The sequence below is a fragment of the Podarcis raffonei genome, chromosome 4 (assembly GCF_027172205.1).
Source record: "Podarcis raffonei isolate rPodRaf1 chromosome 4, rPodRaf1.pri, whole genome shotgun sequence".
NCBI classification, from domain to species: Eukaryota; Metazoa; Chordata; class Lepidosauria; order Squamata; family Lacertidae; genus Podarcis; species Podarcis raffonei.
In genome coordinates, this window is record NC_070605.1 from 4,472,073 (window position 1) to 4,493,354 (window position 21,282).

At 44.7% G+C, this 21,282-nt stretch overlaps 1 protein-coding gene and 1 long non-coding RNA gene across 6 annotated transcripts in view; one reads left to right on the top strand and one right to left on the bottom strand.

The window, feature by feature from the left end:
• LOC128412035 (zinc finger protein 420-like) overlaps positions 1-21,282 on the top strand; it is a 621,951-nt gene that overhangs the window by 120,047 nt on the left and 480,622 nt on the right. Inside the window, exon 8 of one of the 5 annotated variants that reach the window (XM_053384853.1) lies at positions 2,440-3,229. The exons of the other annotated variants lie outside the window; for them this stretch is intronic. Within the exon in view, the coding sequence (XP_053240828.1) occupies positions 2,440-3,175 (736 nt within the window). The 3' untranslated portion in view covers positions 3,176-3,229. The remainder of the gene's footprint in view (positions 1-2,439; positions 3,230-21,282) is intronic. 5 annotated transcript variants of the gene reach the window in all.
• Positions 5,070-21,282, bottom strand: part of LOC128412195 (uncharacterized) — a 60,610-nt gene continuing 44,397 nt past the window's right edge. Inside the window, exon 2 of the long non-coding RNA XR_008330029.1 lies at positions 5,070-5,291. This is a non-coding gene — a long non-coding RNA (uncharacterized LOC128412195). The remainder of the gene's footprint in view (positions 5,292-21,282) is intronic.

The following is a 21,282-nucleotide window of genomic DNA, read 5'->3' on the forward strand; positions in this document are numbered from 1 at the left end:
GGCGGAAACGACTGGCAGAATCCGAGACCTGGGAGAAGAGATGGTGGAAGAAGACTGGAGGAAATTCAAAGATTATCTTCAGAAATACTATAAAATTAATGAATGTTAAAACTGTGCTTGGATTGGTAATAAGTGGTAATTAGTGATAAAAGTTAATAAGATTATGCAAAAAAAAAGGTATTGATAATTGGTCGAAAATATGGACATAGTATATGTTATGCTACAAAGTTTAAACATTTGAAAAAGGGTAAGAATTTGCTGAATTAAATATTTGAATGGGAATACAAAAGGGGGGAGGTGCGAGGAGGTCAAGAACATAAGCATATGAAATTGAGGTCATTGGGAAAAATGGATTGGTTTTATTTTTTCTTTGTTTAAATTTAATTTTTCTTAATTAGTTGTGATTTTCTTTTTGTACTTTTTGTGTTTCTTTTTTCTGTAATCTATGGTTTTTTTATTTTGTGAATTTCTATTTTTCTTCTTTTTTGTAAAACTTCAATAAAAAAAATTTATAAAAAAAAGAAAGTTTCCATGGTGTTAGATACCATCGATGTTGCATTTTTTGAAAGTTCTCTCTAATCGTGTAACAGTTTGTGAATTTCCAATTGATCTTCCATAAATTTTCCCATTGGGCCATGGTTATTGAATGGCCAAAATCCTGGGACCACCTCACCATTGCCACTGTTACCTCCTCCTCCTTGACTGTCCAGTCAAGGAGGAGTCGATAAGTTTTGGAAAGAGTTTTTCTTTTAGAATTTACAAGATCAGATTCGAATCGGGACATTTCTGTTGAGAACCCCTTTTGTTTGTCAGATTTAAATTTTTCAAATAACTGATGGTATTGGAACCAGTCTGAAATGTGTTCTCTTATTTCCTCAAAGTTTTTTAATTTTATTTGGTTATCTTCATTTTTTAGAAGTATTTTATATGTTGGCCAGCTTTCCTGAGTATTTTTCCGTTTTACTGCTATGGCTTCTATTGGAGAAGTCTACCACGGGACTTTAGGCTCCATCAGGTCTTTATATTTTTCCCATACAGCAAAGAGTGACTTTCTTATTATATGGTTGGTAAAATTTTTATGAATTTTCGCTTTTCCATATATCAGGTAGGCGTGCCATCCCCAACGATTGTCAAAACCTTCCAGGTCCAGGAGATCCGGATCCTGCAACGTGCACCAATCCTTTTAGCCAGGTGAAACAGGCTGCCTTGTAGTAAAGTTTTAGGTCGGGTAGGGAAAAGCCTCCTCTCTCTTTTATGTCTATTAAGATCAGGTGTTTAATCCTAGGTTTCTTCCCTTCCCACAGGAATTTGGAAATTTCTCTTTGCCATATCTTGAGACAACCTGTCAAGTAAGGTAGTGTCCCATTGTTCCGCTGTCCAGTTAACATGGGTTTCATCTTTTCAACTTTTGCTTGAGAGATAACAATGGCTTTTTCCTTAGAATTCTAACATTTAGATCAGTCCTTGCACTCAACTTCCCATTACATTGTGCCATGTCATCTTGTATACACCCAGATGATTTTCTTCTGTCATGTAGGGACAGTCTCTTCACTCGTCCATCGTCACTTGCCTTTGTACACATACCCTGCCTTATCAAGTCTGATTTTGTAGTGACTGAGTCTCCTTATACCTCTTCAAAAATATAGAAAGGCCAACTTTGGTTAAGTTTTCCCCAAGCTCTCTTCTAATTTCTCCATAACTGTAGCCTTCTTCACTTAATAGTACAATCTTACTCACTTTCTGGAGACCAGTCAACTCTTTGTGCCATTTCTATAATTTTATTATGTTTTACACCCTCACTAAATGAAAGAACACACAAAACCAACTAACTTGATAGCAATCACATAACACACTGACAAAAGTCAACCTAAGCAAGTTGTGCTTTCTTTTTCTGGTTATTTGGCTATAATTTTGATAGAATACGGGTAATTGAACAAACTTTGTTGGATTGCAATCTCGATTGCATTCTTGATCGAATTATCTTTCCACTGATATATAATTTTATGACATTACTCCAAATGAAGTGGTGTTATGAGCCAGCAAACCTCTGAAATACACTTTTTTCCAAAAGTCTTCCACAATTTTGACCACTACTGTATATCAAACAAAGCAACATTCAACAACTCATCAGAATCTCATAATAAATATGTTGGTTAATGACAAAAAATGCAGGTAATGAACACACACCCAACTCCCTTCAGTTCTTTTCCATTTCTTCCTGAGGCTCTAATCCCTTTTTTTCTCCATTGCAGATTGTGATGAATTGGAAATTGAGAGCAAAGGTGACAACGAAAAATTCCCCAGAGAGGAGAAGCCACACAAAAATTTGGAGTGTGGAGAAAGCTGCAGTCAGAGCTCCCATTCCACTTCCCATCAACAAAATCTCATTGAAAAGAAACTCTATCAGTGCATGGAATGTGGAAAGAGCTTCACTCGTAGCTCCTCTCTCACTTATCATCAAAGAATTCATACAGGGGAGAAACCCTATCAGTGCGTGGAATGCGGAAAGAGCTTCACTCGTAGCTCCTCTCTCACTTATCATCAAAAAATTCATAAAGGGGAGAAACCCTATCAGTGTGTGGAATGTGGAAAGAGCTTCAGTCAGAGCTCCGATCTCACTAAGCATCAAAGAATTCATACAGGAGAGAAACCCTATCAGTGTGTGGAATGTGGAAAGAGCTTCAGTCAGAGCTTCGATCTCACTAAGCATCAAAGAATTCATACAAGGGAGAAACCCTATCCGTGTGTGGAATGTGGAAAGAGCTTCACTGATAACTCCAATCTCAATTCCCATCAAAGAATTCACACAGGGGAAAAACCCTATCCGTGCGTAGAATGTGGAAAGAGCTTCAGAAATAGCTACTCTCTCACTTACCATAAAAGAATTCATACAGGGGAGAGACCGTATCAGTGCGTAGAATGTGGAAAGAGCTTCACTTATAGCTCCCATCTCACTTCCCATCAAAGAATTCATACAGGGGAGAAACCCTATCAGTGTGTGGAATGTGGAAAGAGCTTCAGGAAGAGCTCCTGTCTCACTTCCCATCAAAGAATTCATACAGGGGAGAAACCCTATCAGTGTGTGGAATGTGGAAAGAGCTTCACATGTAGCTCCTCTCTCACTTCCCACCAAAGAATCCATACAAAGGTCGGAAAAACCATTTTATACCTTTAGGAGCCAGGCAAATCCGCACCTTTTTAACCAGGCCTTTTTCTTATTGACATCTAATGCTATTTTAACATGTGATGTTTTATGTTTTTATGTTGTGTTTTTATGTTCTAAGCATTCTGAAACGTGGGTGTAGGGAATACGGCCACTCCTAAATGCCAAGGGGTCTTTGTCCCCCCCCTATTAAATATTTGAGGAGGCCACCCTCCAGGTTTTCTTTGTGTTTTTTTCAAATGCAACCTTTTATTCTTCCGCTACTTGCCATACGATTTCGCTTTCAATTTGCCCTTTTAAGAATTTTTTAAAAACCGCACAAAGGTCATGAGGAAAACAAAATACAAGAAGATACAAGCATGGACAGGTCCCATCTTTGCGGGCAAAATGGAAAAGTTGCTTTGAAGGAGGCTTTCCCAAACTTGGGTCCCCAGCAGCTCCCGGACTACAGTTCCCATCATCCCTCCCCATTGGTCCTGCTAACTAGAGATGATGGGAGTTGTAGTCCAAAAACAGCTGGAGACCCAAATTTGCTTTAAAGGGAAAGTAGGCTGGCTTTGTGATACCCTCTGCTGGCCAAAAGCACTGCCCCAGAATCTGAACCACCCCCAGTACTCCTAACTGGAATTTATAGAGCGCAAAACTGAAGTTTGATCAGCACTTCAACCTCTAGGGAGCTTCTAGGTGCTTTCTGCACCACCTAGAGTACCCACAGAATTGTGGCTTCTACTGACAACACACATAGGAGAACAAATGAAAGACAAACACAGTGAGCAAGAAAAAACCTGGAAAGGGCCATACCAAATGGACATCCGGTGTGAAGAGGTCACTTTCCCCACTGCTGAACAATGCCACAGGTAGAGGAGATGAAATGCTAGAAGTGTTCTCTGGGGCAAGGGCAGCTGCTGAGAAATTGAACTATGGGCGCAAAATATTACTTTTTTAAAAAGTCGCTGCCATTATAGACATTGCCATTCAAATGGTGTGCATGCATCATGTGATTGATAGTGCAAGGCGGGACTTACCTGGCGCCCACCAATATTTTATTCAAGTTGGCACCACTGGGTCGGGTGATTTACAGATTAAATAAATACATAAATCGCCTACCTTTGCAAATATTCCAGCTTGTCTATATCCTCATTTATTCTTCTTTAAAATGTATTTGCCCTTCATCTGAAGATTTTACATTATAAGCATACAGGATGAAAGCCTGACTTTCTTAAAAGCAAGACAAGCCAGAGAAATCTCTCCTTTTCTTTTTTTGGATGGAGTTGCAAACTTTGTTGATCAGGGGCCTGCTGTGGAATTAGTGCATCTCGATTTCAGTAAGGCTTTTGACAGAGTCCTCTGTGATATTTATGTGAGGAAGCTGGTAAAATGAGACTGAATGAGGTAAGTGTTAGGTGGATTTAACTGACCGAAACCAAAGAGGACTCCTTCATGGTTCCTCCTCATCCTGGGGAAAAGTGACAAGAAGGGTGCTGCAGGGTTCTGTCCTGGGACCGTTGTTGAACAACGTCTTTATAAATGACATGGATGAAGGAACTGAGGGGATGCTCCTCACATTTGCAGATGAGACCAAACGGATCATAATGGCATCCTCTCTTTTCTTCAGCAACAGACAGGGAGACAAAGAACAGTGCAAAAGCACAGCAGAGCGGAAGAGATAAGACCGACTTCCATTCTTACACTTTCCAAGCCTAGGAAAGTAAACAGGGGCATGTGACATACTAGCCACATATCCAGCAACGGGAGGAGTGAATTGCTAACACACCACACATGATTGCAGGTGATATAAGGAAAAAACCTGCTCCTTTTTCCTTATGGGGTACCCAAGGGCCCCTATACAGTCCTTTTGTAGGTTTTCTTTTGGTAGGAGAAAATAGCAGAGACCAACCAGAGAATATTGAGAAGCAAAGCAGCCAGTAAGCCTCTTCTTTATTAACTGTTGCAACAGGGTTCTTCCCCACACGCAGGAGAGAGGAGGAGGACCCTGAGCCCTGCATGCAAGCCCTTATACAGACATTTTTAATTGCCCACCCTGGAATCCAAGACCACACCCAGAAACATCATACATACATCACAGAAAAGGCAGTCTACAACAGAAATCTGAGTGCATTGTTTTTACCTTGAGAAATATTTGAGGTGACTGAAAGAGTGAAAGAGTCAAAATGGCTTTAGGACTTTTCCTGTGGGTTTTGGACATGTGGTTTATATATATGTGTTTGCTTGTTACATTTATATATATAACACCTATATATCACCTAAAAATTCTTATAACAATTCCCCCCTTTGAGGATATAATTTTGTAGCCTTATTGGAGTTCACTGATTGGGTCTGCGTTGCTCCGGGACAGGAGGAAGGAAGTCAAATGACGCCGAGGTTGGTTCAAAGAAAGAGTTTATTCTGCTCTCCGGATAGCAGAAGGCACTTGCGTGGTGAGTCCACAGCAAGTCGAAAGAAATAAGAAGTTTCATGCAGTATTTATATCCTCCAGACACCCTCTCCCCCTTCCCCAGCCACGTCAGCTTGTACACGCAGGTTGACAACACAGATGTTCCTGCTCCGGCACTCTTAACCATAAAAGCGATTTCCTTCCTGCACTCCTGACCATAAAAGGGTATTCCTGTTCCTACTCCTATCTTGGAGCCAGAGGTCACCATCTCTGGGAACACGCTTCTTGCGTTTTTCCTGGACATCGGTCTGCGCATATTTTGTGGTCAGCACATAAGATAAAGTACTGACGTGTTTTCTCTGTTCCCCTAGAGAGCCAGGGTCATCCCTAGCCGTGACTGATAAAGGAGAGAGCTTGTTTATGCAGCCGTGTCCTTGTTATGCTTTTTGCTCAACAGCTCAAGTTTTACGCATTTTAGAGTGCTCTCTTTTGAAAGACCAAAAAAAGGGGGGGTGTCAGTTTTAAATTTACTGCACTGAAACCCATTCCTTCAATTTTTTCTGAAAAATTGTTGCCCCACAAATAATAACCTGGTATGTTGCAAATGGATGCCTTTGTGTAAATCTTAAGAGACTTGCACGTCAGGCCTCTTAAGGCTATTTGCAGGTGTAGCAGTGCACATAGCTGGACATAGGATATCACATGAAAAATAACACATGTTGCATTTTGTTTCTAAATTACTTGTGGCATTCTAGCACTTTGGGAGAAACATTCTCCATAGTGGTCTCTGCTTTACACTTAGCGGGAAGGTCAAATAATGAGTGAAAAAGGCAGTTTGTTTTGCTTCTGCCTTTTTTGTGTGTTCCCAGGTGTCAAAGCTAGCTCTCCTGTGATCTCACACCTTCATCATATCACAGCAGCAACAATCCCTGGTGAATCCCCGTAGGGCTTTCATTTTGACCATGTCACCTTGTAGTGGGACAGGTTTGGACATTTCTTGAGAGAGATGTCTTTGCCTTGGCCTTTCTATGGGATTTTTTATTATTATTATAGGCTCTGGTCTTCCACTCTAGGGAAGTTGCTCAGTTGTTCCTAAGGGACCAAAAAGCTGGATACACTTGCCCTATTCAAACGGAGTCCAATTAGAATTTATATAGCCCCATGGTTCGCCGACGCGGAGTTCCGGCCCCACCTGACGGTGGCGGTCAGCCTGGTCCTTGTACGCATCATTGGCCTGGCGCAGTTGCTCCATCAATAGTTGGTGCTGAGACTGGAGCTCCTGGAGCCAATCTGTCACCGTGGGGACCGCAGATGCTGGCAGCACATCCAGGAACAAACGCGGATGGTAACCGTAAGTGGCCTGGAACAGGGTCTGCTGGGTGGAGGCGTTCACCGCATTGTTGTAAGCGAACTCCTCCAATGCCAAGTGGTCAACCCAGTCTGGAGTACTCCAGGTTCCGGTGGTCGGTTCTCATTTCCACCAGTTGTCTTGCCCCCTCAGGATGATGGCCCTTTGTGGTGATGATAGGTCCTTGCGGTTCCGGGGTGCTGCCCATTCCCGAACTGCTGCCACCTTCCCGGGATCCATCTGCACCCCATCAGGGGAGAGCTGGTGATCAAGGAAGTCCACTGACCACTGGTGGAACTTTCACTTGCTGAGCTTAGCATACAGGCGTTGCTCCCGCAAGCGCTGCAACATGGACCGGACATGACCCTCGTGGCGAGCTGGGTCATGGGAGTAAATCAGAATGTCATCTAGGTACACCACCACGTACTTGTCTAGCAAGTCCTGGAACATGTGGTTGATGTACGGTTGGAACAGGGCAGGCGCATTGCACAACCCGAAAGGCATTACCAGGTATTCACACTGCCCATACCGGGTCCCAAATGCTGTCTTCCACTCATCCCCGGCTCGGATCCAAATCAAATTGTAGGCCCACCGAAGGTCCATCTTGGTGAACATCTGCACCCCTTGCACCCATTCCAGCAACTCCGCAATAAGGGGCAAGGGATACCGGTCTGGGATGGTAATCTTATTCAGGGCCCGGTAATCATGGCAGGGACGAAGCTCCCCACACTTCTTAACGAAGAGTACTGGAGCAGCGGTGGGCGTGGTATTGGGCCGAATGAACCCGCCCTCCAGGTTCTTGCGAAGGAAGTCCTGCAAGGCTTAGTGCTCTGGCTCCGTAAGAGAGTATAGGCAGCTCACAGGCAGGGGCACCCCGGGCTGGAGGTCTATGCCGCAAGTGTTCCTTGAACACTTCTTGGTACTCCTGATAATCAGCGGGGAGCATTGACGCAGCTTCCCCTGTGGGGGCGGCCACTAGCATCTTGGACCAAGCATGGGGACACGGGTTTGGGAAGCACACAGTCTGATTGACCCAGTCGATCTGAAGATTGTGAGACTCCAGCCAGTCCATCCCGAGCACCAGGGGAAACCGGGGCATGGTGGCAATGTCCAAGGTGCGCACCTCCCGGTGCTGCTGGTGACACAGGACCAAGGGCTGAGTCTCCTGAGTAACGGCACCCGAGCGCAGGAGCCGTCCGTCAATTGCCTCCACCTGTACTGGTTCTGGCTTGTCCTGGAGTGGCACCTGATGATGGGCAGCGAAGGCAGAGTCCATATAGGAGCGGGTTGCCCCTAAATCTACCAGAGTGTGGGTGAGAATCCAGGGCCCGCCAGGGGGGTATAGACACACTGGCACCATGAGGTGTTGCAATTCCACCGGTGAGGGCCAATCATGCAATGTTTGGGACCCCAGGTAGCCTGGGCCATCGGCTACTGGGGTTGGCCATTTCACTGAGGCCGGCGTTTTCTCGGGACAGGATTGGGCGTAGTGTCCACTCCCGCCGCAGTAGAGACACAGGTTCCCCTCCAGATGCCGAGTCTTCTCCGAGGGGGAGAGGCGACGCTGTACTGCCCCAAGCTGCATTGGCTCCTCCAGTGATTTGGCTGTGGCCATGGAACTGCTGGGAAGGACCGGAGCCGGGAGCCGGGAGCCGGGAGTGCTGGCGGCCCTGAGCCTGGCGACGGTCCTCCAACCGATCGTCTATCTGCAGGCTCCGTTTAATGAGGGTGTCCAGCGTGGTGGCGATCCATCATGGCCAGCTAGTCCAGTATCTCATCCGAAAGCCCCTCGAGATACTGGTCCTGAAGGGTGGAGTCATTCCAGGACAAGTCCTGTGCCAACGGCCGAAATTCTGTGGCGTAGGCGGCCACTGTGGACTTGTCCTGTTTCAATTGCCAAATTGCCTGATTGGCTTGACTCCACTTCTGAGGGCTGCCAAACGTGGTTTCCAGATGGTTGCAAAACCCTGTATAGTCTGTCAGCAAGGGAGAGTCTTGCCGGAGCAGCGGCAATGCCCACTTGGCTGCCCGGTCCTTCAGCAAGCTGATCAGGAAGTGCACCTTGGTGCAGTCATCGGGGAAATTCCGGGCTCGCCCCTGAATATACAGCTTGGTCTGGGCAAGAAACATGGGAAAGCTGGCCAGGGACTCATTAAATTTACCAGAGAGGCAAGGTCTAAGTCCAGTCTGTGGTCAAAGGTGCAACATGGAGGCAGTCCGTAGTAGCTGAAGCTGGGTGCAGGGCATGGAGTTGGGTGAAGTTAGGAACAGGCTTGCAAGCAGGGAGCCAGGGCAGGTCAAGAGCTCAGGCAGGAACTAGCAACCAACAATGTTGCTTCCGGAACTTGGAACTGGTGCTGGCCGGCTTTTTTCTGCTCTGAGGCATAGCGTGGCCCCGATCCTCTCGTGACTCCCCTCTCTAACCCTGAGCCTCTGCAGCTCAGGAGAGGCTGGAGGATTACCGGACCCAGAGGCAACCTCAGCTTCCCCTGACAGGGCTGGGAGAGGAGCACTTGCAGGCAATGGGTCCTCCATCACCTCAGGAGCCAGAGCAGACTCAGCTGGTGCCCGCACCTGAGGATCCAGCACAGGTGAGGACCCTTCAGGCTCATGCCCCAGCCCTGGCTCAGCTGGTTCTGGAGGCGGGGAATCCTGTGCAGGCTGGGATCCCTCAGGTTCAGCATCCAAGTCTGAATCCCAGGCCATCACACCTTGTCAACAATGTGGAACTGTAGTAGTCCCCAATTTGGACTTAGCAGACATTTGGTCTTTATGAATGAACTGATTTATTGGGACTTCCGTCTATATTATTGCACTTTATGTGTTGTTTATGTGCAAGATAAACATTTGATACTGTGATAAGAATATATAGAAGAGTATTGTTTATGTGAATGCACAGCCGGTTACCTCTTGTGTGTTTGTCCATTCCAGGAACAGCATTCTGGGCCTTGGAGTTCCCTAACCTATTGGTATTGGGGGACTTCAACATCCATGCTGATGCCACTCCCTCCTCACAGCATTGCTGCTGCTGCACCGTGAGTGTGGGGAAAGGCCGCTCCCTCCTCAGGCTATTTCCATCTGGCCTAGGGGGCGGGGCCCAGACTCACCTCTGTGACAGCTTTAAGAACACTGGTGCTGCTGCAGCAAATGTTAAAGATGTTTTTATATATTTTAAGATGTTTTAAAGGTGTTTTTATTGTTTATTCTGTTGTACCACCGTGAATGGTGGTTTTTATCTATGTATTTTTGTTTTGTTCCGTTTTGTTTTGGTTTGGGGTTGGATATTAAGTGGGGTGGGATTGGTTTTGTTTGGGTATTATTGCTTTTGGTTGTTTTGTTTTTCTATTCTGTAAATGGAGGCAAGTATGAGGCTTGGGATTGCTACCGTGGAGGGGCGAGGGAGGTATGGCGGTGGGGGCAGATGTTATAGGCGAAGGGGATCGAGATACAGATATGCTCGTACCCCTTCCAATCTGCGCCCCATCCCGAGGGACGAGGGTAGGGTGAGCAAGGATTACTCACCTCCGTCACTGGTGTTGTGCAATGCCAGGTCTATAGGCAACAAAACCGCCACCCTGCGAGATTTCTTTACCTCGCAGGGGGTCGATCTGGCTTGTGTGACGGAGACCTGGGTGCGCGAAGGGGAAACTGTTACCTTACGAGAGATGGCGCCCCCGGGTTTCTCCGTCCTCCACCAGTCACGGACTGTGGGCCGGGGGGGAGGGGTGGCATTATTAATCCGGGAAGATTGTTCTTTCAGGGCTCTACCATCGCCACTGATCCCCGGCATTGAATGTGTTGGCCTAGTGTGGGGCTCTGAGGTGAGCTTGGCTGTCTGGCTGGTGTACCGGCCACCTAGCGCACCAGCAGCCACCCTGTCAGGCCTGCTGGAGGCGGTGGCTGGCTGGGCCTTGGAGTTCCCTAACCTATTGGTATTGGGGGACTTCAACATCCATGCTGATGCCACTCCCTCCTCACAGGCTCTGGACCTGGTGTCTTCCATGGCAACACTAGGGCTCTCCCAGTTTGTTTCGGGCCCCACACATCAAGCAGGCCACACGCTGGATTTGATCTTTGGTGCCGGTATAGATGTGATCATGTCTCCTTTGATGAAAGTGCCATGGTCTGATCACTACGCTCTGAAAGCCAGGATTGACTTTCCACCCCCACCCTGCTTAGGTGGCGAGCCGATTTGGGCTCGCCCGCAGAGGCTGATGGACCCTGATAGATTCCGTCAGGCCTTGCGGGACCTTGCTCCCCCTGGCGACTCATTGACTGAGCTTGTTGAGGGCTGGAATACCCAGCTCCTGGCAGCCATCGATGAGATCGCACCTAAGCGCCCTCTGCGACCCCACAGAAACCGGGCTCCCTGGTTTACCGAGGAGCTTCGGAAAATGAAGCGGGATCTCAGACGGCTAGAGCGAGTATGGCGGGGTGCTCGTGACGGAGCCTCAAGAACATCTTATAGGGTTTTTATGAAAACCTATGAGATGGCAGTGAAGGCCGCTAAGAAGTCTTACTTCTCGGCCTCCATTGCATCCGCTAGCTCTCGCCCGGCGCAATTATTTAGTATAATTAGGTCTTTAACGTCCCTTGAAGGACAGCCAAATTTAAATAACAATCTGACACACAGCTGTGAGGCATTTGCGAGCTTTTTTGCGGAGAAGGTCCTGTTGCTCCGCCATGACCTTCCTGCCAATTTGGACACAATAAATGAACTGGAGGCCCCTCGACTGTCCTCGGGTCCAGTATTGGACCACTTTGACCGGATATCCCCAGCCGATGTGGACAGACTCCTCCAAGCTGGAAAGCCCACCACCTGTCCTCTTGACCCGTGCCCGTCATGGCTGATTAGAGCGTGTCCAGATGAGGTGCGGGCCCCCCTGGGGGATATCATCAATTTGTCCCTTGGCACCGGGATATTCCCAGGGGAACTGAAGGAGGCAGTGGTGCGTCCGCTCTTAAAGAAAACATCATTAGATCCCTTAGATCTGTCCAATTACCGCCCGGTTTCGAATCTCCCATTCCTGGGTAAGGTGATTGAGAGAGCGGTTGCTGAACAGCTTGGTAGGTTTCTGGATGAAACATCGGCCCTCGATCCATTCCAGTCCGGCTTCCGCGCTGGTCATGGGACCGAGACGGCTCTGGTCGCCCTAACAGATGATCTCCGCAGGCAGCTGGATCGAGGCGGGTCAGGGCTGCTGATTCTTCTAGACCTGTCAGCAGCCTTCGACATGGTCGATCACGAACTCCTAGACCACCGCCTTGCCGACGTGGGGATCCAGGGCACAGTCCTCCAATGGCTGCGCTCGTTTCTCTCTGGTCGGGGACAGAGGGTGGCGCTTGGGGGGGAATTGTCATCGCGCCACTCCTTGGTGTGTGGAGTGCCTCAGGGTGCGATTCTCTCCCCGATGCTTTTTAACATCTTTATGCGCCCCCTCGCCCAGCTTGTTCGGAGTTTTGGGCTGGGCTGCCATCAGTATGCCGATGACACCCAACTCTATCTGTTGATGGATGGCCATCCTGACTCGGCCCCAGACACACTGACCAGATGCCTGGAGGCTGTGGCTGGATGGTTACGTGGGAGCCGGTTGAAGTTAAATCCTTCGAAGACAGAGGTCCTCTGGCTGGGACGGGACGATATGGGATTGAGGGGGCAACTCCCATCTCTTGCGGGGGTGCAGTTAGTGCCAGAACCGTCCGTTAAGAGTTTGGGTGTAATCTTCGATACCTCCCTCTCTATGGAGGCGCAGATTACAGCTATAACAAAGGCGGCATTTTTTCATCTCCGCCAAGCTAAGCAGTTGGCCCCTTATCTCTCTCGCCCTGACCTAGCCACTGTGATCCATGCGACGGTCACCTCCAGACTGGATTATTGTAACTCGCTCTACGTGGGGCTGCCCTTGAGACTGACCCAGAAACTCCAGCGGGTGCAGAATGCCGCGGCGAGACTCCTTATGGGGTCTTCGCTGCGAGACCACATTCATCCGGTGCTATATCAGCTGCACTGGCTCCCGGTGGAGTACAGGATCAGGTTTAAGGTGCTGGTTTTAACCTTTAAAGCCCTATACGGCCTAGGACCCTCGTACCTACGGGACCGCCTCTCCTGGTATGCCCCACAAAGAAACCTACGGTCTGCAAATAAAAACATCCTGAAGGTCCCAGGCCTCAGAGAGGTTAGGCTGGCCTCAACTAGAGCCAGGGCCTTCTCGGCTGCGGCTCCAATCTGGTGGAACGCTCTGTCAGAAGAGACTAGGGCCCTGCGGGACTTGACATCTTTCCGCAGGGCCTGCAAGACAGAGTTGTTCCACCAGGCCTTTGGCCAGGGCGCAGCCTGACTCCCTCCTCTGGCAACCTGCACAGAGTTTTGCTTAATGGTTGCCATTAACTTGATTTTAATTAATTTTTATAATGAAATATTTTTAGAATGTTGGTTTATTTGATTGTTTGATTATTTGATTGTTGTTAGCCGCCCTGAGCCCGGCTTCGGCTGGGGAGGGCGGGATATAAATAAAATTTATTATTATTATTATTATTCCTGACCCAGATGTTCACAGGAAGTCCCTAAGATGATTCCCCTTTCAAACAGGATACATGAACCTAGGCCAGTAGAGTCCTCCTCTACGGCAGACAGACAACCCCTTCTTCTTCTTTTTATTAATGATTTTTATTGAAATTTACAATCACCAACCAACCCCCACCACCAAAACATCACATCTTATTACATGTATCCTACTTTGTGTTTCATAGATCCATTAGCTTCCGTCCTTCCCTTCCACCAGTTTTCCTATTCCATTCTATAGTTTAATATTCTTTAATTATAAATTATACCATGACATGAGATTTATTTCAATCCTGCCAAAGTTTTCATATTTGTACAATTCTCACTTATATAAACCATAAATTTACTCCATTCTTTTTGGTACTTTGTCTCCTCCTGATTGCGAATTCTGTGTGTCAATTTAGCCATCTCAGCATACTCAACCAACTTTATCTGCCATTCTCTTATCGTCGGCATCTCCTGTTGCTTCCACTTTAGAGCTATCAGAACTCTGTTGTTGCATATAAATATAATCTTTGATCTATCTTTTTAATCCCTTCTCCCACCAAACCTAGCAAAAATTCTTCCGGCTTTTTGGGAAAACTGTACTTAAACATCTTTTTTAACTCATTGTAAACCGCATACCAAAACTCTTTTATTTTATTGCAAGACCGTCACATATGATAGAAGTCGCCTTCTTTTTCCTTGCGCTTCCAGCAGGTTTTACTACTTGTTCTATACATTTTTGCCAATTTGGTGGGAGTGAGATACCAACGATAAACCATCTTCATAACATTTTCTTTTAAGGCAGAACAAGCAGTGAATTTTATGCTCTCATTCCATACATCCATTCCATACATTGGCCCATACATCATATTCTATGTTATGTCCTAAATCAATGACCCATTTTATCATAGCCTCTTTTATAAATTCATCTTTTGCGTTCCATTCTAGTAAGAGATTGTACATTTTTGATAATAGCTTGGATTTACTCTCTAAAATATCTATTTGAAATTTCGATTTTTTATCCTCAAATCCTATTATTTTATCCTCTTTAAAGACATCATTGACTTGATGGTATTGCAACCATCCTTTCCATTTTTCAGCAATACACTCATAGGGCTTTAATTTCCAACCTTTTTCGGCCTTCATCAAAATTTCCTCATATGTGGTCCCTCTCCCTAGTATGTTCAGTTTTTTAACTGTTAATATATCAATTGGTGACAGCCACCACGGTGTTTTCTTTTCCAACAAATTCTTGTTTCTTTCCCAGACTTCAAATAAGGCACCTCTTATCACATGATTTGTAAACCCCATATGCACTTTTGCCTTACCACACCAAAGATAAGAGTGCCATCCAAATGTATTGTTGAACCCCTCCAAATCTAACAAGTCTAGGTTCTCCTGAGTTATCCAGTCCTTTGTCCAATATAAACATGCCGCTTCATAACAGAGTTTCAGATCAGGTACTGCGAAACCCCCCCTCTTTCCTTCTTGTCTGTCAATATTTTAAATTTAATTCTTGGTCTTTTCCCTTGCCATGTAAAACGCGTGAGAGTTTTTTTGCCACTCTTTGAATTGTCTTTAACCTCTTATTATCGGAATTGTCTGGAACAAAAACAACATTTTCGGTAGTAGATTCATTTTGATCGCAGACATTCTTCCCGTCATTGATAGCTTTAATCTGTCCCATATTTCTAATTCTCTTTTAATCTCCTTCCAGACTGGTTGATAATTGTCATTAAAAAGATTTATATTCTTTGCCGTCATCCAAATTCCCAGATACTTCCCCTTCTCCAAAGCCCCTCCCTCCCCCACTTCCCCATCACTCATCAGGATGGCTTTGGCCGTCTCCTGCTTGGAGCACTTCAGGGTTCGGAGCCCCCTGAGTTGAGCTGCCTGGCAGTTCTGAATCACTTCCTGAAGGTACAGCTGGTCTTCCTCCAGCAGCTGAAAGGCAAAAGTCAGTCTGTCAATTCCTCACAAAGGGAGGGCTTCTCCACATCCGAGAGTGCAGAGTCGGGGGCAAGGAGGACAGGTCTGAGTCCCTGCTCTGTTTCTCTCCAATACTCACCCCTGGGGGAGGGATGTGCAACTGCAGCACATCTGCAAAGAGAAGGACATGGGGACAGGTGAGTCCATCCCTGAGCACCTGGCAAGGCTATTCCTAGAGTTTTCTCCTGGATTTCAAGTCCTACTGCAGGGGAGGAGGGACATCCCAAGCCTTGAGGGCCAGTCCTGGCCTCCTTCAACCAGAATGTGGCTCCCCAGGCCAGGGGTAGGCAAGCTTCTCAATCCGGCCTGTGGACAATTCGGGAATCAGTGTGTTTTCAGATGAGTAGAATGTGTCCTTTTTTCTAAAATGCGTCTCTGGGTTATTTGTGGGGCATAGGAATTTCTTCATTCCCCCCCATATAGTCTGGCCCCCCTACATGGTCTGAGGGACAGTGGACCAGCCCACGGCTGAAAAAGGTTGCTGACCGAGACTTCTGGGTTGACGCCTCTGGTAATGGCGGAATTCCTCTGATCGGGAGGAATTTGCCTCGTGTAAATCTGGGTCTGGCCGCCACGGCGAAGGCGGAGACCCACTAAAAATCACAGGCGGGTGAAGCCTGTGAACGTGGGATTCGGCGGGCACCTTTTGCGCCTCCCCTACTCGCGGGGAAACCTGGTTTCGGGGATCCGGAGCGACGTGGGGTGAGCGGCGCGGTGCTTCGAATCGACTGCTTCTTTCACGGAGTGAAGCCGCATAGCTGTTGCTGGAGAGCGCTGACTTTTTCCTGTGGACAATTTGATCTTAAAGCAACTACCTGTGAGTAGAGTGAAGAATTGGATTTTTAAACATCTTAATTTGGCACCGAAACGGGGAGGTTCAAAACAGGAAGTCCGCCTTCCCCTTTTGTAAATAGACTGAAGCAAAGAGGCTGCAAGCTAAAGTCTTGGAAAGCCTAGTGTAAAGGACTAAATTTCCATCAGTAAAAAATATTAAACCACCCTTGGAAGCAGGAGAAGAGGGGGGAAGCTTAGGATTGTGTATCCCTGCAGGAGTGAGTGAAGGAAGTTAAAATACCACCGCTCCGAACCTGGAAACGGGCTGCTAGTAAGACCGACGTGTTTTGGAAGGTTCATTGACAACGAATAGAACATTCGGTGACAGCTAGCTAAATAAGAGAGATACATTGTTTCCATCGTCTCCGTCTGCTCTTAAAAAGGAGTAAAAGTAACTGAAAATTGAAACTAACTCTATTGAACTTTATTGAACTGCTTGAACTGTGTTTTAAAAGGAGACATTACGGATTAATACAAATAGAAACTGTTTCCCTCTAGAGGAAGCTTTTGAAACTGTTACAAGAGCTGGATTAGGGGAATTTCCAGCTGCAAGATAGAAACTGTGGGACTGTGGGACTGACCTTGAATCTTTTAAGGGTTATGGCAGATGGAAAAGAAAAAATAGACCAGTCAATCCCTGAAAAAACAACAAGGTCTGGGAAGACCTGGCAGCAACCTAGGAGAGCCTCAACATCAGGCCCCCCTTCTTCTTCTGCGGCTGCACTAACACATTCCAAATCAAGAGGAATGTTAACAGAAGAGGCCCTAGCGGTTGCATTAAGTAAGATAAATGATTCATTGGAGCAGCTTAACAAGAAAGCAGACGCGACAAATGCGAAAGTGGATGCTACAACTACTAAAATTGATTTAAATACAGAAAGTATAAATAATCTGGGACAAAAGGTGAATACCAACACAGAAACCATCCAGAAATTGATACAGGAATCTACTTCGATACGGCACACAGCAGAGGAAGCTAGGGAAAAAGTTGCTGCTGTGGAAGGTAAAGTAACACAATTGGAGAAAGAGAGAGTCCCAGCCCTACAGAGGCAACTTGATGACCACAAGTTGACGCTTTCTATTATTGAGCTAAAAGAAAAACAGACGAATTTGAGGATCAGAGCATTACCTGAATTGGAGAAGGAAAGTTTGATAGACTTTCTCACGCAGGAATTTGCTAATTTTTGGGACTTGGACTTGGATCAAGAAGTTCAGAATTGTGAGGGCCTTCAGACTTGGCAGAGGAGGGAAAAAAGAAAAGAATAGAATAAGAGACTGTTTGATCACCCTCCGAACTAAAGAAGAGAGAGACAGAATTTTGGGTTGGCACTACCAGAAGACCTTAGAAGTACAACAGTCAAGAGTGGAAATTTTTAAAGACGTCCCGAAATATCTTTTGGATCTTAGGCCTAGCTACAGAGATTTGGTTGCCCTGCTGAGAAGGAATAAAATCATCTTTAGGTGGGAGTTTCCCCAAGGTCTATTCTTCAGTTTCAAAGGAAGGAAAATAAAAATAAGATCAGTAGAAGATAAAGCAAAGTTTTTGTATAATTACGAAGAAGATCTGCAGAAGGAACTTGGAAAAGAGCCAAGAGCATCGGATAGAAGATCACCAGATAGAGGACTAGAGCAAAGAGTATCGGACAGAAGATCACCAAAAAGAGGAATAGTGGATATAGCAACATTATCCTTTGGATTGGATCTCCCAGTGAACATGACACCAACACTACTAACAGAAGAAGAGCAAGCATTGGGTGCAGTTGGAGGAAAATCAGAGTAATTACATCATAGTGTTGCAAGAACTGAGCTGGAATGTAAATGGACTGAACTCCCCGGAAAAAAGGAGGAGAGTCTTTCATTTATTGAAAAAAGAACAATTGAACTTGATTTGTTTACAAGAAGCACATGTGATAAGGCTACACAGGAAGACATTGAGTAATAAAAGATTGGGCCATGAATTTATCTCATCGGCTAAAGTAAGAAAAAGAGGAGTAGTCCTTTATGCAAAGGAGAGCCTATCACCAAAATTTATATTCAAAGATGACCAAGGAAGATTTGTTGCAATTGAAATTCAATTACAAGGAGAGAAATTCTTGATAGTAGGTATCTATGCACCAAATGAAGGAAAATCGGAATTCTTTAAGAAGTTACATGAGACTCTGATGGACTATATGGATTATAATATGATTTTGATGGGAGATATGAATGGAGTGGTGTCTACAAATATGGACAAGGCACAGAGACAGGTAGTTACCAAAGATGGTAGACTACCAAAAACTTTCTTTGACATGACTGAAAATATGGATTTAGTTGACATCTGGAGAATGAAGAATCCTCTGGGAAGAGAGGGAACTTTCTTCTCTGAGGCTAAAATGACATGGACAATAATTGACCAAATTTGGGTAACTAGAGGACTGGTTCCGAAGACCAGCAAAGTGGAGATTTGTCCCAAAACTTGTTCTGATCATAATGCTGTGAAGATGGAAATGAAATTGACGCCAATTGGTTCCTTTAGATGGAGGATGAATGATACTTTGTTTAGGAATGAAGAAGTGACCAAGAAGGCCCAAAAAACTTTCAGTGATTATTTTGAGATAAATATGAATAATACAGTGGAAAAAAGAGTAATATGGGACGCAAGTAAAGTGGTTATGAGAGGATTCTTGATACAACAGAATGCAATCAAGAAGAGAATTCAAAATGAAAAAACGGATAAAATCTTGGACAAAATAAAGGAAGGAGAGAAGAAACTGAGAGTAAAACCAAAGTCACAGGAGATCCTGAAAGAGATAAAGTTATATCAAGTACAATATATGAAATTGATGAATCAGGAAATAGAATGGAAGATCAAACAGATGAGGCAAAAGACATTTGAATCGGCAAATAAGTGTGGAAAATGGTTGGCTTGGCAAATGAAAAAAGACAAAAACTTAATACTATTACGAATTTGGAAGTGGAAGGAAAGAATATACAGAACCCAGTGGAGATTAGAAAGTGCTTCCAGAGGTACTTTAAACAACTTTATACACAGGAGAAGCAGAAAGAAATGGACATAGATCGATTTTTGAAAATAAATGGACTACAGAAAATCTCTCAGGAAAATAAGTTAATGTTGAAGTATAAAATAACGGATCAGGAAGTGGAAGGGGCCATCCAGAACATGCAATTAGGTAAATCTCCAGGACCGGATGGTTTGACTTCAAGATATTACAGAACTTTGAAAGAATGGTTAATACAACCATTGAAGGAAGTCTGTAACGAAATATTGGAAGGGAAAAGGGCACCAGAGTCGTGGAAGGAAGCCTATGTTACACTTATACCGAAAACAGAGACTGAAAAGACACAGCTTAAGAATTACCGCCCCATATCGCTGCTTAATGTGGATTATAAAATTTTTGCAGACATTTTGGCTAAAAGATTAAAAAAGTGTTAGTAGAAGAAATTCATAAAGATCAAGCGGGCTTTCTCCCGGGCAGACATTTGTCTGATAATACAAGGAACATAATTAATATCCTAGAAAAATTACAAGTGAATATTAATACTAAAGCAGTTCTGATATTTGTGGACGCGGAGAAAGCCTTTGATAATATTTCTTGGAGTTTTATGAAGAAGAATTTACAGAGGATGGGGGTAGGTCAAGGTTTTGAAAATGGTATAGGTGCAATTTACTCAGAACAAAAGGCAAAATTAATTGTGAACAATGTAGTGACAGAAGAGTTTAAGATTGAGAAAGGAACACGACAAGGTTGCCCAGTCTCTCCATTGCTTTTTATTTCGGTCCTGGAGGTTCTGCTAAATATGATTAGAAGGGATCAATTGGTTAAAGGTATACAAGTGGGAGCTAAACAGTACAAACTGAAAGCATTTGCAGATGATTTAGTATTGACTTTACAGGAGCCATAATCTAGTACTAAAAGGGTATTGGAACTGATTCAAGAATTTGGACAGATAGCAGGTTTTAAGTTGAACAAGATGAAAACTAAGGTCTTAGAGAAAAATTTAACTGTGAATGAGAGAGAAAAGTTTCAGGAGGAGACAGGATTAACATTGGTCAAGAAAGTGAAATATTTAGGGGTTAACATGACTGCCAAGAATGTGAACTTATTTAAGGATAATTATGAAAAATGTTGGATTGAAGTGAAAAAGGACTTAGAAATATGGTCAAATTTGAAGTTATCATTGCTAGGCCGAATTGCTGTGATAAAAATGACTGTATTGCCAAGGATGTTGTTTTTGTTTCAAACATTGCAAATTTTGTGTTTTTTTTTTAAAATATTTTTTATTAGAGAGTTTTTTTATAAGCATACAAATGTAACATCGATACATCAAACACATAAACACACAAAGACAAAAACAAAACAAAAAACATCTACCATTTCATATCCTAATTTCTTATACCCTTCTTCCCCGACTTCCTCATGCCTCCCATTTCTGTATTCCAGATTCTTATCAATTACTCAGCAAATCTTCCCTTATTTTCAATTACCTTTAGACTAATCTTCCTTATTCTCCTTGTCTTAACCCTTGCTAATAGTAACCATTTAATTTCCAGTCCAACATCATTCTAACTTTCATTAATTTTATGGTATTTCTTTAAATAGTCCTTGAACTTTTTCCATTCTTCTTGCGCTGCTTCTCTTCCCTGGTTTCGGATTCTGCTCGTCATTTCCGCCAAGCCCATGTAGTCCATCACCTTCATCTGCCATTCTTCCAGTGTGGGTAGATCTTGCGTCTTCCAGTACTTCGCAATAAGTATTCTAGCTGCTGTTGTGGCATACATAAAGAAAGTTCTATCCGTCTTTAACACCCCTTGGCCGACAATACCCAAGAGAAAGGCCTCTGGTTTCTTAGGGAAAGTATATCTAAATACCTTTTTAAGTTCATTATAGATCAATTCCCAGAATGCCTTAATCTTCGGGCACGTCCACCAAAGGTGAAAAAATGTACCTTCCCTTTCCTTACATTTCCAACATTTATTATCAGGCAAATGGTAAATCTTTGCAAGC